The sequence below is a fragment of the Eptatretus burgeri genome, chromosome 9, assembly GCF_056783735.1.
Source record: "Eptatretus burgeri isolate ZD-2024b chromosome 9, Ebu_testis_v1, whole genome shotgun sequence".
NCBI lineage: Eukaryota > Metazoa > Chordata > Myxini > Myxiniformes > Myxinidae > Eptatretus > Eptatretus burgeri.
The window spans coordinates 49,393,439-49,409,527 of NC_140969.1; the positions used below are offsets into that span (position 1 = coordinate 49,393,439).

General features: G+C 40.6%; 1 protein-coding gene and 1 long non-coding RNA gene across 3 annotated transcripts; one reads left to right on the forward strand and one right to left on the reverse strand.

Moving 5' to 3' along the window:
- The first annotated feature begins 1,379 nt into the window (after window positions 1-1,379).
- LOC147020105 (protein odd-skipped-related 1-like) lies at window positions 1,380-15,197 on the forward strand. Of its 2 annotated transcripts, none has more exons than XM_085896677.1 (4): window positions 1,380-1,613; window positions 13,316-13,937; window positions 14,118-14,217; window positions 14,414-15,197. In XM_085896677.1, the coding sequence occupies exons 1-4, from the start codon at window positions 1,532-1,534 to the stop codon at window positions 14,594-14,596; spliced, it is 987 nt and encodes a 328-aa protein (XP_085752803.1). In that variant the 5' UTR covers window positions 1,380-1,531; the 3' UTR covers window positions 14,597-15,197. The 2 variants fall into 2 exon arrangements, with proteins under 2 accessions (XP_085752803.1, XP_085752804.1); XM_085896678.1 differs by having other exon boundaries at window positions 1,408-1,613; window positions 13,300-13,937.
- On the reverse strand, window positions 6,928-15,889 carry LOC147020106 (uncharacterized). Its single transcript, XR_015062002.1, has 3 exons — window positions 15,576-15,889; window positions 11,960-12,104; window positions 6,928-7,681 (listed from the first exon to the last, which is right to left on the reverse strand). It is a non-coding gene; the product is annotated as an uncharacterized LOC147020106 (long non-coding RNA).
- Between the last annotated feature and the right edge of the window lie 200 nt (window positions 15,890-16,089).

Genomic DNA, 16,089 nt, shown 5'->3' on the forward strand with positions numbered 1-16,089 from the left:
ATGAGGTGATCAACATGGTGCTCATCGATTTGAAAAAAAATGTTGATGGAGAATCCCACGAACTTCCTGCAAGTTGGATGCATTGAGTTTTTGGGGATCAAGGGGGTGCACCCACCGTCTATCCTCCATCCTCAGGGAATTCGATGCACAACACGAATCAACCAAGATCCATAATCGGCTTTCATCTCCTGGAGCACACATTCACTTAGCACAAGTGCAAAATGACATCCCGTGGCTGGTGTTTACACACTATTATGATTTAAACATGAAATAATACAATTACCTTTACAAACCCCGTGACCCTCAACACACACTTGGAACATTCTACTCCCTCTACCTTTGCACATTCATCCATCTTTTATCCTTCCACTGCATGACATACTTCCCTCCGGACCGCTTCCCTCAAGATCCTTCCCACTCTTTAGTGCTCCAATACACTCCCATTTATCCCCAAGATATGTGACCCACCTGTTGGTCTTGCAAAGACAGAGACAGAGACAGAGACAGAGACAGAGACAGAGACAGAGACAGAGACAGAGACAGAGACAGAGACAGAGAGAAACAAAGAGAAACAAAGAGAAAGAGAAAGAGAAAGAGAAAGAGAAAGAGAAAGAGAAAGAGAAAGAGAAAGAGAAAGAGAAAGAGAAAGAGAAAGAGAAAGAGAAAGAGAAAGAGAAAGAGAAAGAGAAAGAGAAAGAGAAAGAGAAAGAGAAAGAGAAAGAGAAAGAGAAAGAGAAAGAGAAAGAGAAAGAGAAAGAGAAAGAGAAAGAGAAAGAGAAAGAGAAAGAGAAAGAGAAAGAGAAAGAGAAAGAGAAAGAGAAAGAGAAAGAGAAAGAGAAAGAGAAAGAGAAAGAGAAAGAGAAAGAGAAAGAGAAAGAGAAAGAGAAAGAGAAAGAGAAAGAGAAAGAGAAAGAGAAAGAGAAAGAGAAAGAGAAAGAGAAAGAGAAAGAGAAAGAGAAAGAGAAAGAGAAAGAGAAAGAGAAAGAGAAAGAGAAAGAGAAAGAGAAAGAGAAAGAGAAAGAGAAAGAGAAAGAGAAAGAGAAAGAGAAAGAGAAAGAGAAAGAGAAAGAGAAAGAGAAAGAGAAAGAGAAAGAGAAAGAGAGAGAGAGAGAGAGAGAGAGAGAGAGAGAGAGAGAGAGAGAGAGAGAGAGAGAGAGAGAGAGAGAGAGAGAGAGAACAAACGAGATTAGGGCCACTCTGTGGAGCAAGCAAGGTGTTTGTGCCGGTGCAGTATAGAAGTGTAAGAGTGCAGTGAGCGCTCTTTGCTCGAAGGAGGAACAGCAGGAGAGGGAAGGAGGCTAAGCTCAAAGCCAAGGAGGAGGAGAGGGAACTGAGGGTGGAGGAGGAGGGGGGGGCGCGGCAGTGAGGTCGGAGCGCCTCCCACGGCAGCCGCTTCATAATGGCCTGGAAGGGCAGGCGGAGCAGCCCAAGCTCGGACCGTACGTGGAGAGACCGAGGATCTTCGCGGCACTTTCCAGGAATCTCTGCACTGGAGAAGAGGTGTTGAGGTAGCGCCCGGTCCCTGCAGACAATGTTCGAGCCCTCCCCAGGGGGGCTGCGCAAACTGGGGGCGACTCACTGCAGCAAACGCGCACCTTCGACTGAGCCAACGGGTACGTCGTCGCTCCCACATTCCCTTGGTCTTTCATGGTCTTTTATAGCGGACCCGTGAGGAGCTGTATGTTCCAAAAGCGAACGTTTATCAAGTACATCTTCCTCTTGTTTGCTGCCTCGTTCCTTCGCAATTGCTCTCCATGCCCCACTTGCGTGTTGGAATAGTCAACCAAATTCTCCTTAACTTTACTTGTAGCCAGATCGATAACCTTACACTATTTCTTTCCTCTCGTTCTCTTGACTTTTCCTACAGCTCGTGTAAGCATGTAAGCAGAAATAGTTTGCAAGTTCTCATGAACTTTATAAGTTCAAACAACATTCCTTGTTTCTCGTTTTGGTTATGTGTAAGTGGGTATCAAATGTTCGTACAAGTCAGGATCAGAAGTTCTTTTTTAGTGGTTATGAAAACAACGTATAAGTGGGTATCAAAACATTGTGTAAGTAGGTATCAAATGTTCATTTGAAGGGGGTATTAAAATTTTGTATACGTGGGTATTAAAACTTCGTTCAAGTATCAAATGCTCGGGTAAGTGGATATTAAAACTTTGTTGAAGTAGATAACAAAAGTTCGTACAAGTGGGTATCAGACGTTAGTATAAGTGGGTATCAAAAGGCGGAACGAGTCCCTTTCAGGGACCAAAGGATTTGTGTTCATTTTTTTCGAGTTATATTTCAAAGACCAAGATGTGATGTTTTCAAGCTTACGCTTATGAGGAACATTTGCAGGTGTTCCATATCCTAGCTTCTGTACTCCAAGGATTCTTTTAAGGATTGTCCCTGAACCCCAGACCTACAGCTGGAGCCGATTTGGTTGTGATATCTCCTAGTATCTCTCTCAAATATTCCGTGACATTTTTGTTTTTTTGTTAAACCAATTTGAGTCGCTCCTACTATTACTACTGGTTGCTATATGAGGACGATCTCTCCATGTGAATTGCAATGGAACTACAAACGAAGTGAACAAGCTTTGGCCATAAAAGACAAAACATGAACAGTGTGTGTGTGTGTGTGTGTGTGTGTGTGTGTGTGTGTGTGTGTGTGTGTGTGTGTGTGTGTGTGTGTGTGTGTGTGTGTGTGTGTGTGTGTGTGTGTGTGTGTGTGTGTGTGTGTGTGTGTGTGTGTGTGTGTGCGTGCGTGCGGTGACTTGGCTCTTGAACTAGGTAAGCTTTCCTTAACATGAGATTATCTATGATAACTCCTTTATAAGATCTTTTGAAGTTACCCATTCATAGTTGGTGGATTGGTGAAGTTGAAGATAAAAGTCAGCAGAAACTATATCAGATTAAAATTGTGATACTGTATTTGTATAATCTAATACCATTGGCATGAAAATGAAAGTAACTTATGTGCAAGTGTTGTTGAGAAATTATTGTTAAAATATTAATTCCAGGTGCTTGCAGTCATTGACGAATAGTGAGTGACAAATGTATGTCTTTAGTTGCATTTTTAACATCAATGATTTTCGATATTTGATGGAATTTATAATTGTCGAATTTATAATATAAAATAAATAATTTTGCGTTCTAATAAACTATCGAGTTTTCATTTACTTTCATACAATATACAATGTGGGCCAAAAAAATGTACCCGATTTCAAAATTCATTAAAATTTAAATGAACTCTGACATGAGTGTGAAACAAAAAAACCAAATAATATAAGGATCTTTCAAGTTTATTTCCATCAATACAGATTTTCAAAATGTCTTCTCTTCCATCATTCTGAGCACATATGCGAATACACGAAGCATAGTTGCTGATTACAGCTCACAGTGTCTCCATTTCAATGGCCTCCCACGTTACCAGATCTGTCCCCTTTCGATTTTGTTGTATGGAGGTCCCTTAAAAAAAAAGTATTTCAGGAGAAGCTAAGAACAATTAGTGATCGGAAGGATTTTGTGATTACAACTATCACCAATACTGGGTGTGAGATGCTGCAATTGGGTACATTTTTTTGGACTACACTGTATGTGTGTATGTATGTGTGTATATATATATATATATATATATATATATATATATATATATATATATATATATATATATATATATATATATATATATATATATATATATATATATATATATATATCCGTGTGTCCCATGAAAGTGTGATAAGAACAGGACGGAGGGTCAAAGGTTAACAGGTGGGAAGGCAAAAATACTGATGTACATGGTATGCGCATGTTCAGTTTGTCACAGGTAGACACTGTGGGAAGCAGGTGGAAGTGTATATGGAACATATGGATAAGTTGAAAGAGTAGAAAATATTAAGGGTTCGCCATATGGCGGAGGGGCATGGCAGTGATGTGCAGTTCAAGGTGAACTCGAAGCAATAATTATGTTCTTGACCTTTAACTTCATGCAGGTTTAAGGTTGACATTCACGTGGTACTTGTGTCTGTGTGCTCTTACACTAATTGGAAAACATAACTTCTGCGGGCTATGGACACGCAGGAGTATGAAGTGGTTGTGTGTGTGTGTGTGTGTGTGTGTGTGTGTGTGTGTGTGTGTGTGTGTGTGTGTGTACATATATATATATATATATATATATATATATATATATATATATATATATATATATATATATATATATATATATATACAGGGTAGCCCGAAAGTTACTTTACCCTGATAAATTTCTCGCACTTCCCTCCATCCCTTCCCCTCTGCCCTCGCCCGCTATGGTATGTGGAAACACAGACTCAGAAGAATGATGGAGCACATACAGATACAATGACAAATTAATTATTGTAAGTACTGTACAATAAAACCTGTATATTAAAAGAGTTCAAGAACAATGCTTCACTGGGAAGTGGTAAAGTGACTTCCAGGCCACCCTGTATATACTATATATATATATATATATATATATATATATATATATATATATATATATATATATATATATATATATATATATATATATATATATATGTGTGTTTTGGTGCTGATTCAGCAGTTGCTTAGCAAGGGTTATACTGGGTGTAGTTTGCCATTGCCTTCCCAGCATTGTTTGTCCGTGCTCTATCCTTTTAAATGCTAAGCCTTAAGCAAGGAAGGAGTGAGTACAATTTTTTTAAGCTTTGGTCTGACTTGGATGGGGTTTGAACCGCTGACCTCCCAGACTCAGAGTGGGTGTGCATGTGTGTGTGTGTGTGTGTGTGTGTGTGTGTGTGTGTGTGTGTGTGTGTGTTTGTGTGTGTGGGTACGTGCACTTGCGTGTGGGCACCCTATAATCACCTTCTGAAAATATTGGGACAGTCCCGTTTCTTTTCTTTTTTTTAAATATAAGGTGTTCCTGTAAATTACCTTTGTAGTGAATGTTGGTATTTGTTGTACTGTATATTGAAAAAAAATATACATAACAAATTCCCAGACAGGAATCGACCTTTCACGTCTTTTGCTAATGAGACTCTCAGTGAAATCAGATACAATGTTACACCATTCCTCCTTCAGTGTAAGGCCAGGTTCACTGCTGAGTTATGCTTCTGCTAACTCTGACCCTCAGGCAATGGTCCAAGACGTCCCACAGTGGTTCAATTGCATTTAAGAACATACAAGAAGCATTCAAAAAACTGATCACACGTTTAAGGTTTTTGCTATTTTATGTTCAATGATAACACTCTACTTCTTAAAGTGAAAGTTTGGAATAACTTGTGAAACATATAATATATCAAGGGTAAGTTTAGTGGAGTTTCCTCATTGAACCTGCATGACGGATGGGCGGCGTAGTCTACAAAATTGTACCTGAACCTTACACTCGGATTGGGAACAGCAAACAGAGTGAAAAATGTTCGTGCACGCACTTACAACCGTACAGCCTCATGCATGCATTTACAACCATACTCCCTCATGCATACACTTAAACCGTACACCCTTGTACATACACTTACAACCATACAACCCCATACATGCTCTCACAACTACACAGCCCCATACATGCACTTACAAACGTACAGCCTCATACATGTACTTACAACTGTTGGGCCTCGTACTCTCGTATATCCTCGTACACGCATTTGGATGCATGTATGGCCAAACACATTTGTGCATGTATGTATAGCCATATATTCACATATAAGCACATCGTGCCATATTTTTGGCTCGTACACTTATTTTCACTGGGTGTAGTACTTCTCACTCTCAGAAGATTGAGATTGGTGGTATAGGGGTGGTGGTGTTGTGGTGAGTCACCTGGTGGAGATTGAAAAGGTGGTTCACATGGAAGTATTATGTCGTTCAATTTTCACAGGGTTTCAAATATAAGGGAGGGAAGGGAGGGGTTTGTTGGAGATTAAAAGTGATGGTGGTAGTGAGGGACATGATGGAGATGGAAAGTGATAGTCTGGTGTTAGGGGATGGGTCAAGTGCTTGGTGAGAGATTGAATATGCTATGGTGGTAGGGGATGAGGGGCTTGGTGAGAGATTGAAAGTGATAGTGTCATGGGGGTGGGGGGATCGTTGGTGAGGGGCTTGGTGTGAAGTAGAAAGTGGTAGTGGTGAGGTGGGTCAGGGGTTTGATAGGAGAATGAAAGTGCTGGTTTGGGGGGGGGGGGGACAAGTTGTTTGTTCGGAGATTTATAGCGGGGGTGGGGGGGAGAACCTGGTGTCAGATTGAAGGTGTTTGTGGAGAGGGGGTGTGTAGGACTTGGTGGCAGAGTTAAAGTGATGGTGGGCATGGGTGAGGGGTTTGGAGGGAGAATGAAAGTGATGGTGATGGTGGTGAGGGAACTGGCAGAAGATCGAGAATGGTGGTGTAGGGGTGGGAGTGAGGATCATGGTGGGAGATTGAAATTAGTGGGGTTGAGTGGTAAGGTGATGGGCTTAGATGGAGATTAAAAATAGTGGTAATGGAATATGGGGGTGAGGCTTTTGGCATGATATTGAAAGGGATGGTGGCGGTGTGGAGTAGAAAGGTGGTTGTGTACTGGAAGTGATTTTGGTGGTCTTTTCCTTCTAACCTCTTCGAGGAGGTCACGGCAGAAGACAATATATTGGTGACTCCTCTGTGACGTTTGTTCGTTAATGTGTCCGAGAGGAGGGTTGTCCTTGCCCATATATGGGGGTATCACACCACAGAAACCCCAATTACGATTAATGTAACTTGAGGAGTGCGACAAATCCAACCCGGGTTTATATATTTATCATCAAAACTAATGTAAATTACCATAACTAACGATAATTCAATGAGTGGTAGCATCTATCGATCTGAGAATGACATTTTAAATTCCATTCTCGTTTCAACAACAATAGGTTGTGACATTCGTTTCATCGCTTTAATTATAAAACGAATTTCCTCAGACAAGAAGGCTAAATTTCCTTAGACATCGCACAATGTCCGAATCCTGAAAGACCTTGGCAAATACCACAACAAACAAGGAAGTTCATAGGCTAATGTAGATCAATGATAAACTGTGATATAAATGTTTAGTACTTTCTAGGGAGCCAGGAAAAAAAAATCACAAAACTGTCTGTGAATGTTGGAAAATGAAAATATCCGAAAACAAAGTCAGCTGGTGGAGCCTCGCTCCTGCTTACGGAGGGTCACGTGACCAAAGGCAATGGCATGTCACCTGATCTTGCATGGGCATGATCGCTCACAGGTGTTTCTATGTTTTATTGCAGTACGATTTGAGAAATTTCTGTGGGGTTTTGTCGTTTACAGAAGATTTACACCAGTAGAAAGTTGTAAACACTCATCATTTAAAGATGGTGTACAGTGCTAAGTTACAGTGCATATTTTAAGTATTGCATGTTTACATATACAGTTGGACCTCTGCATTAACAATCCACATTGCTGGAAAAACCAGCTATAAAGATCGCTTTGTACCAGCAAGTTGAATGCAAACCAACAAGGCCCTGCGTTAGAAAATTGTCGAAATACAAATGAAATTGCCAAAAATTTTTTTATCAAAAACATCAAAAGAAACAATCATTTTATTATTGCATACATTTTTGCATTGCCGTGGTGGTGAAATACATCTACCAGGGATCCCATGGAGGAAATGGAGCGAGATGTTCAGCAGGGTGAAGCTTGCTAGGAGCCTTGGAACAGTCAAGGGAGGAGGCTTGGAGAAAACACAAAACGGAATTTAGGTTTTTTGGAAACAGAAAATCACTGGATTTACAATTAGCAGTTTTACCAACCTGCTGTGTGGTATGGTCATATTTATGCTTTGCAGCAGCATTTTGTTTACCCTGTAAGGCATGCCTTCATCATCTATAAAAAGCATGCAAAATTATTGTTATACTGTAGTGTACTGTATTGTATTGCATTTATCGTCGGGTCGGGAATTACACCCAAATCAGAGATAGAATCACCAGCTTTCCAGCAGCTGATGAAACAATCATTACTAATCTAATTTCAATTAACATATCAAAAGGAAAGAAGTTAACTTAACATGATCATTCAATTTGGCTCTCTTGTTAATGACATGCAATGAGGGAGCAGCGGCAAGAATATTATGATTACTATTTGCTTTGACTTCGGTTCGAAGTTTCAATTCCAGTCTTTAACATTTATCTTTGACTTGGAATCATAAAGTCTGCTTCTTAGTGTTGCCTAACAACCCATTGCAATGTGGACAGTTTTATTTCATGACATTTGACCTATTTACATAAAAAAATTACTGTAGCTGTAAACTTTTAAAATAAAGCGCTGATTCAGATCACTCATTCTTGATTCACATGATGGATTTAGCTGCTTACAGAATGCAAGCACAATCCACTTCATCAAATATATAAAGATTATATTTAATATATCTGCAAGCAAAATGCACCCCAGTATCTGAAAACATTATATATATATATATATATATATATATATATATATATATATATATATATATATATATATATATATATATATATATATATATATATATATATATATATATATATATATATATATATATCTTTTTGGCAGGGATACTCAGCATTACCCGATGATGTTCTTGTCCTGTTGGCATTTTGAAGAAATTTTTATTATTATTATTTTTTCTAGTTTTTTGCGGGGACCTAAAACACTTCCACACACTTACTAAGGAATGGGGTCAAGGATCATTTAAGACTACCTTTCACATAACTAGAAAGTCGCCATTTTTCTCAGAGGCGACCAAATGGATATTCATAAAACTCAGCTATTCATCAGTGTTTTTGAAATTTTTGAACAGAAAACAAAAGAAAAATTTGAAATTTTTGAAAAAAAGAAGTTGATGTTTTTTTAAGCATTGTAAAGTGATTTTTTTTTTTAACTAAACTTCTTTTTTTCAAAAATTTCAAATTTTTGTTTTGTTTTCTGTTCAAAAATTTCAAACACACACCGATGAATAACTGAGTTTGATGAATATCCATTTGGTCATGTCTGAGAAAAATGGTGACAAACAGACAGACAGACACACAGACATCGCTGTTTTAGTTTAGATATATGTTGTTCGTCTTTCGGCTGCTCCCGTTAGGGGGTCGCCACAGCGGATCATCCGTTATGATCCGCATACTGATTTGGCATAGGTTTTACGCCGGATGCCCTTCCTGACGCAACCCTGGTCGCCTTTTACGACACAGGGATAAGGATTGAGTTTCGCCATGATTCCGGGCTGCCCCTCATAGCGCGGCCCAGTGCAGAGCTCCCGTCCTCAAGCGATCCTCCAACCCAAGCCTCCGAGTAGCCGGATTACAGGCGCATGCCACTACGCCCGGTATTTAGTTTAGATGTATGTATTGTTTGAAAATACCGGGCGGAGTGGCGTGCGCCTGTAATCCGGCTACTCGGAGGCTTGGTTGGAGGATCGCTTGAGGATGGGAGCTCTGCGTTGGGCCGTGCTATGAGAGGGTGTAGGGCAGCCCAGAATCATGGCGAAACCCAATCCTTATCCCTGTGTCGTAAGAGGCGACCAGGGTTACGTCAGGAAGGGTATCCAGCGTAAAACCTGTGCCAAATCAGTATGCGGATCATAACGGATGATCCGCTGTGGCGACCCCTAACGGGAGCAGCCGAAAGAAGAAGAAGAAGATATGTATTGTTTGAAAATAGCTTATTAATTGTGGAGTATGCAGTTTTATTTCTCCATTTCACAGTTTTAAACGACACTCTCAGCTCCTCTATTTCTGTAATAAGTGTGACGTGATGGATTAGATTTCACACAATTCTGTTACAGATGTTTTGATGAAACTTATGGTTTCATGTGAATCTGCTGCATCCAGATAACATGGTAATAACTATTGGATCATTATTATCGTTATTATTTCTTATATATGATGTAAATGGTGCCTCATTAATAACGACATATTGAAGGAAAGAGCATTTCATTTTGGAAATTTCAATTCTCACAAGTTTTATGGGTGAATCTCTTTTAAACACAACAAACAAGCTCAACAATATATTGTTGGAGTAATGATTAACTGTAACCTTCAGTTTTGGCCACAGATGACATAAAAAAACATGCAATCCAGAGATCACCACCTTTCAAATATCTGTGGCCTGTTATTTGTCTCACTTAATCTCATTACCATTAACTGAGTCCACTTAACCAGAACAACTATTAGAATCTTCATTACTATTAACCGACTCTGCTTAAATAGAGCATTTATTAGACTCCTTATTACGATTAACCGAGTCTGCTTAACAAGAGCGTTTATTAGACTCCTCATTACCATGAACTAAGTGTGTTTAACCAGAGATTATTAGTCTTAGGCTCGTTACCATTAACTGAGTCTGCTTAACCATAGCTTTAACCGGACCGCTTCATTACCATTAACTAAGTCTGCTTGTAAAAGCAGATTGAACTGTGTGCTTTAATCGCTGTACATGCTTGGCGTCCACGGAAAGCATTCAAATTCCTTACATTATATACTGTAATACGTGATTGCCTCGCAAGTCCAAATATAATAATATCCAAAAAAAGGCTCAAATAATACGTTTTATGCACTTTTGTTATTCTTCAGCGCATTGATACTTTAGCATCACATCGTATTATATAAATGAAGTAACATTTGACTATTATAACGTCATGAGGTAATATGTCTGATAACTAAGGTTATAAACTAACTTGTAGATATTTGGATGATACATTAAACATTTGTTGGAGTATATTACTTACAATATGACTTTGTACAAGTCGTCTTTGGATAACATAAAGTATATAACCTTTCAATATTATAACATGTAAGTTATAAGGTTTAGTTATTATAATGGAACATTTGATTTTTTAACATTATTAATTGCATGTTCAGCTATTATGTCCTGATTATATAACATTAGAAAATGAGAATGTCTTGTGAAATAACATTTTGATATCATCACTTTGTCCTTTCTAACATTTGTTTATTATACCACTATGAAGTAACTTAATGGTCTATAAATGTTTGGCTCATAAAAACATCTTGTATTGTATAATTTTATGTTTTGATCTAATGTTATTAAAGTTAATGCTTTGATTTTATGGACTTTGTATAATGGATATTACAGAATTTGTCCAATGGATATTATAATCTGTTTAATGGATATAATCATTTGTATAATAGGTGTTATGTAGTTTGTAGAATGATTATTATAGAGTTTGTAAAATAGATATAATGGAGATTGTATAATGGTTGATATATCGTTTGTGTAAAAAAAAAAAAAATCGAGATTGTATAACGGATATTACAAAGTTTGTAAAAATATAAAATAGAGATTGTATAAATGATGTTATTATATAGTTTGTGTAAAATATATAATAGAGATTATGACAGATATTGCAGAATTTGTAAAAATAAAGATATCATAGATATTGGATAACGGATGATATTATATAATTTGTGTAAAAGATAAAATAGGGATTGTAAAACGAATGTTGCAGTGTATTATGGAATATATATATATATATATATATATATATATATATATATATATATATATATATATATATATATATATATATATATATATATATATATATATATATATATATATATATATAGTTTGTGTAAAATATACAATAGAAATTGTATCATAGATATTGCAGAGTTTGTATCATGGATACTATAAGAGTTCATATAATGGATATGATGGAGATTGTCCGTTGCATATTATGGAGTTTGTATCATGGATATTATGGAGCTTCTATAATGTGAGTTTAGAGCAGATAACGATCATAGGGAGCTCTAAAGACACCACAACAAGGTATGCCAAGCATAATCGGACGAGACAGGCAGGAAAGAACAGACATGCTGTGGAGCCACAAGTCTCGTCGTGGATCTCATCCCTCGTCATAAAATGGCTGAGAAACTGCGTTTCATGCCTTGTCATTTCTCATGAACAGCTTGGATAACAAGACGAAATAAACAACACATCCATCATGCTGCACCTTTCACAGTGGAACACACATCGGAACATCTTACGGTGGAGTGTAAACCCCACGGTGGAACTTGTCTCCTACAGCAGTGTATACTTCATGGCAGCGTGTATGCCAAGGTTGGGGGAGAATACAAACTCCATCACGGAGCATGTACCTGAGGGAACAGCATATATATGTTATGGTGGAACTTATACCCCAAGTACGTACCTCATTGCCGAATGTATACAAATATAGAAACGTTTGTAGTATTTGCGGGAAAGGGTATAAAAAGTAATAACATCAATAGTAATTGAGGTTCTAAAGCATAAATTTGCAATATACAATATAAGGTATAAGAGTTATAATTTTTTGGCGTATTTGCAGAAAATAAAGTACACAATAAATAATGCATAAAGATGAAAGCATTTTAAATTAAAAGATAAATTACAATAAACGCTAAATAATTGAAACATCGGAATATAATTGGTTTATCGTAACGTTTTAAAGGTATAAAAGCGTAATACGCACACAGGCGGTAATTTAAACTCATCGGACAAATACAGACCCCGCAAATGCTCGACGGGGGGAGAGGGCGGGGGTGGCTGCGGGTTTGTGGGGATTAACCGAATTCGGGTTAAAGCCAGGAGTCGCTGCTCAATGTCAATGGCGCCGTAAAGTGTCTGGAACTGAAACCACCCTCCCTCCCCTCCCATCCCCTTTGGAGGTCCCTGGGCGGGGAGTCGTTACGGACATTTACTCAACCATTTGTGCATTAAGGAACGTTTCTAACCGTTTGAAGGAGAACGAATGCGCATGAAGCCGTAAATAGTCTCATTGTTAGTCTCACATGGAGCTGCGGGGAAAAAAACTGTAACTACCTGGAACTACCTTGTACTGTAACTACCTGTTACACGACGTAAACTGATGTCACGCCTCACCTGAGGCACTATTGGCGGTGCTATGGTGAAATACCAGTTTCACGTCCTGGTATCCTTTAATACTCCCAAAACAAATGTCATTGCACCTTGTTGATAGGGTTTTATACCACGTCTGCTATAAACATGGAGACCACAGCAAATACTTCGTATCATATACCCATTTATTTACTTTGTTATTAATTTAAATAAGGGCTAAATGGACATTCTCGAGACAATTACACAGGACATGTTGTATTCCTTCTACAAACTTATTGATTTACCTGTAAGCTACTGAACTTTAAACGGTCGCATATGATTGGTTCCAGGTCCAGATCTAGAGGAATATGTTTTGAGTACCACTGTTGGTATTTTAGTATTTGGGCACTGACCTTCGGTGGTCATGATCTCCCCCTCAGCCCTGGTAAGTGAAGTACAGGATTAATAAACGCACAGTTTTTGTCGCCCTTAGATCCCGTGCGAAGACTGGTCTCCCAGCTTGCCACCCCGCCACCGACACCCCTGAGCATGGGCAGCAAAACGTTGGCTGCACCCATTCCCATCAACCCGGCACTCCACCTCAACTACACATTCTTACAGGCGGTGGGTGCGCTTCCCCCGGGGCTCGACCCACTGCCAGGTCTGTATGCGGGCTTTGGGCATCTTCATGGCCTGCCATTCCACCACTGGGCGCTTGGGCTCAACGGGTATCCGAGGATGCTAGAGCACACCCGTATCCAACTATCGTCCCGCGTCTCCGACAAGGCGCAACTGGTGGTGGGCTCCGCGCTCAGAGAGAAACCCCGGTTCGATTTCGCAAACCTCGCGGTGGCGGCGACGCGACCTGAGGGTGCGGACGAACGCGGGGTGAAGACCGCAGGCACCGGACGCGCTTCGGGGGAGGCTCGCAAATCGAGCAGGGGTCGAGTCCCGAGTAAAGCCAAGAAAGAGTTTGTGTGCAAGTTCTGCTGCCGGAGATTCACAAAATCTTACAACCTGTTGATCCACGAGCGGACACACACGGACGAACGGCCATACACCTGTGACATCTGCCACAAGGCTTTCCGGAGACAAGACCACTTACGGGATCACAGGTAACGGCGGCACACCTGCCCATTCCTCGAGCATCACGTGTGTGTGTTCCTGTCATACTCTTGCCCTTTTTTTTGATATCGTCTTTGTACAGATGTCCTACAGCATAGCAAGAAGTACGGTATGGAGATCATAGTCCACAGAGGCCTCCTCACACACACCGTGCCCCCTCCGTGTTGCAGGTACATCCATTCCAAAGAGAAGCCGTTCAAGTGCCAAGAATGTGGGAAAGGGTTCTGCCAGTCACGTACGCTCGCCGTGCACAAAACCTTGCACATGCAGGTAAGTCGGTTCACTCGTGTACTGCAACATCCAGCCATGCAACGTCAGCACGTTATCTATTTATTACGTACGCAAATATTACGGATGCCCCTTTGACACCCCCTTCGTCGTACGCCCGCACGCACGCGCACGCACACGCACATTTCCGAGGCTTTCGGTAATACATCACATTCTTGGGTTGTCTGTTCCACACCAGGAATCACCGCACAAGTGTCCGACGTGCGGGCGGACGTTCAACCAGAGGAGTAACCTGAAGACACACCTGCTCACCCACACGGACATCAAGCCGTACAACTGCGATCAGTGCGGAAAAGTGTTCAGGAGGAACTGCGACCTGCGAAGGCACAGCCTCACACATAACCCGAGGCTGGTGTTTTGACCCGATCGGTCCGGGCTGCTTCCCAACTGAGCAGTTTAATTTTTCGGGGAAAAGGGGGGTAGAGTAGTTAGTAGGGGGTGGGGATGCAGGGACGGTGTGCCACGTGCGTGCCGCATATCGCGCGGGAATGTTCATTTAACCGCGGAAAGCCATAAACATGATGTAAACTATGGTTCAAGTCATGACGTACGTTACGGAAGTAACGTTACACGTACTGCGGAGGACAGGTGCAACGTCAGCACTAAAAAAAAAAAAAGTGACGACTACCTTTATTAACTCATAAAAGATTCCTTTCTGCAAGTATGGGGGATGTACAATGTTAAACCGTGCATATAATTAGCATGCATTTGCATATAATTAGCATGCACTTGCATTGCCACGTACAAACGAGGTGCCGTTCACATGTACGGATTTGTGCTCGTACTGCACGGTAACTGTACAGTGTAAAGTGCAATATATAAAAGACAATCGTTATATTATAATGGGGGCCCCAGATGCATTATGTATGAGAAGCTTTCTTTTGACGTTTTAAACGTGCGTGCCGTGACGGAGGCACGTTTTCCCAACGCATGTTCGTAATAAAGACATTATTTAAACTGTTTACCGTTTCGTGTGTGTGTGTGTGCGTGTGCGAGCCTCGAAGGTGAGAACTTTGTCGGTGTTGGACAAATCTCTCTGAACGTTTTAACGGAAGCGGAGTAAGAGGTCCTGTAATGTGACGTCATAGCATTACACGGCTTTATTATTACGCGGAGCGCGCAAAGCGGGGTCCGGCAATTGGTTCACCGTCTGTCAGGCGTCAATCGATGATCAAGGAACTACTTTATTGAAGTTTAATTTTACACTTTGAACAGTAAGAACGTGAATCGGAACACGAAACTGCACTTTGGCACGACTTTGCCTCTGAATTTGGTAAATATTGCACCGTCTCGTCCCGAGCACGCATGCGCACTCACGGTATAGCAATTACCTGATTTACCTCAGTCTATCTGGCAGTGAAACGTCGTGAAGGACGCAATCAACACGCACGAAGAACGAATCTTCTTCTTCTTCTCCTAGTCTTCCCTTGATAAAGCGTGAGGTCTGACGTCAACAAGCTTCTCCTTCCAAGTGGTGCCGTCATCAAGCGTCACCAACTCCCTCCACTCTTCAAGCAGCTTTACCTGACGGATATTCCTCCTCACACAAATCCTACCATCTCAACCTCGGTCTACCTCTTCCCCCTACCTCGCTCCTCCAATCCGCACCAAGTGTCCGACCCATCTCCTCCCTCACTTGATCAATCCGCCTTCTCTCCCCTCCTCTTCACTCCACAGCAGCAAACCTGCAGCCTCTGTTGTTGTCTCTTGTTGTCCCCCAGTTAGAAACTGTCCTCCTGGTGTTTCACAGGGAGGATGATGCATTCCCTCAGGTGGACATTAAACGTGGCGTCCCATGTGCCGGAATTTGTTTGGTGGACGTTAAAGATTCCACGGAGTCATTTGTGAAGAGTC

Bases quoted from the DNA above. Each gene is read 5' to 3' on its own strand.
- LOC147020105 (XM_085896677.1), top strand. From the start codon at position 1,532: ATGTTCGAGCCCTCCCCAGGGGGGCTGCGCAAACTGGGGGCGACTCAC. The intron at 1,614-13,315 runs GTACGTCGTCGC...TGTCGCCCTTAG, and splicing joins ACCTTCGACTGAGCCAACGG to ATCCCGTGCGAAGACTGGTC. The intron at 13,938-14,117 runs GTAACGGCGGCA...TCCGTGTTGCAG, and splicing joins GACCACTTACGGGATCACAG to GTACATCCATTCCAAAGAGA.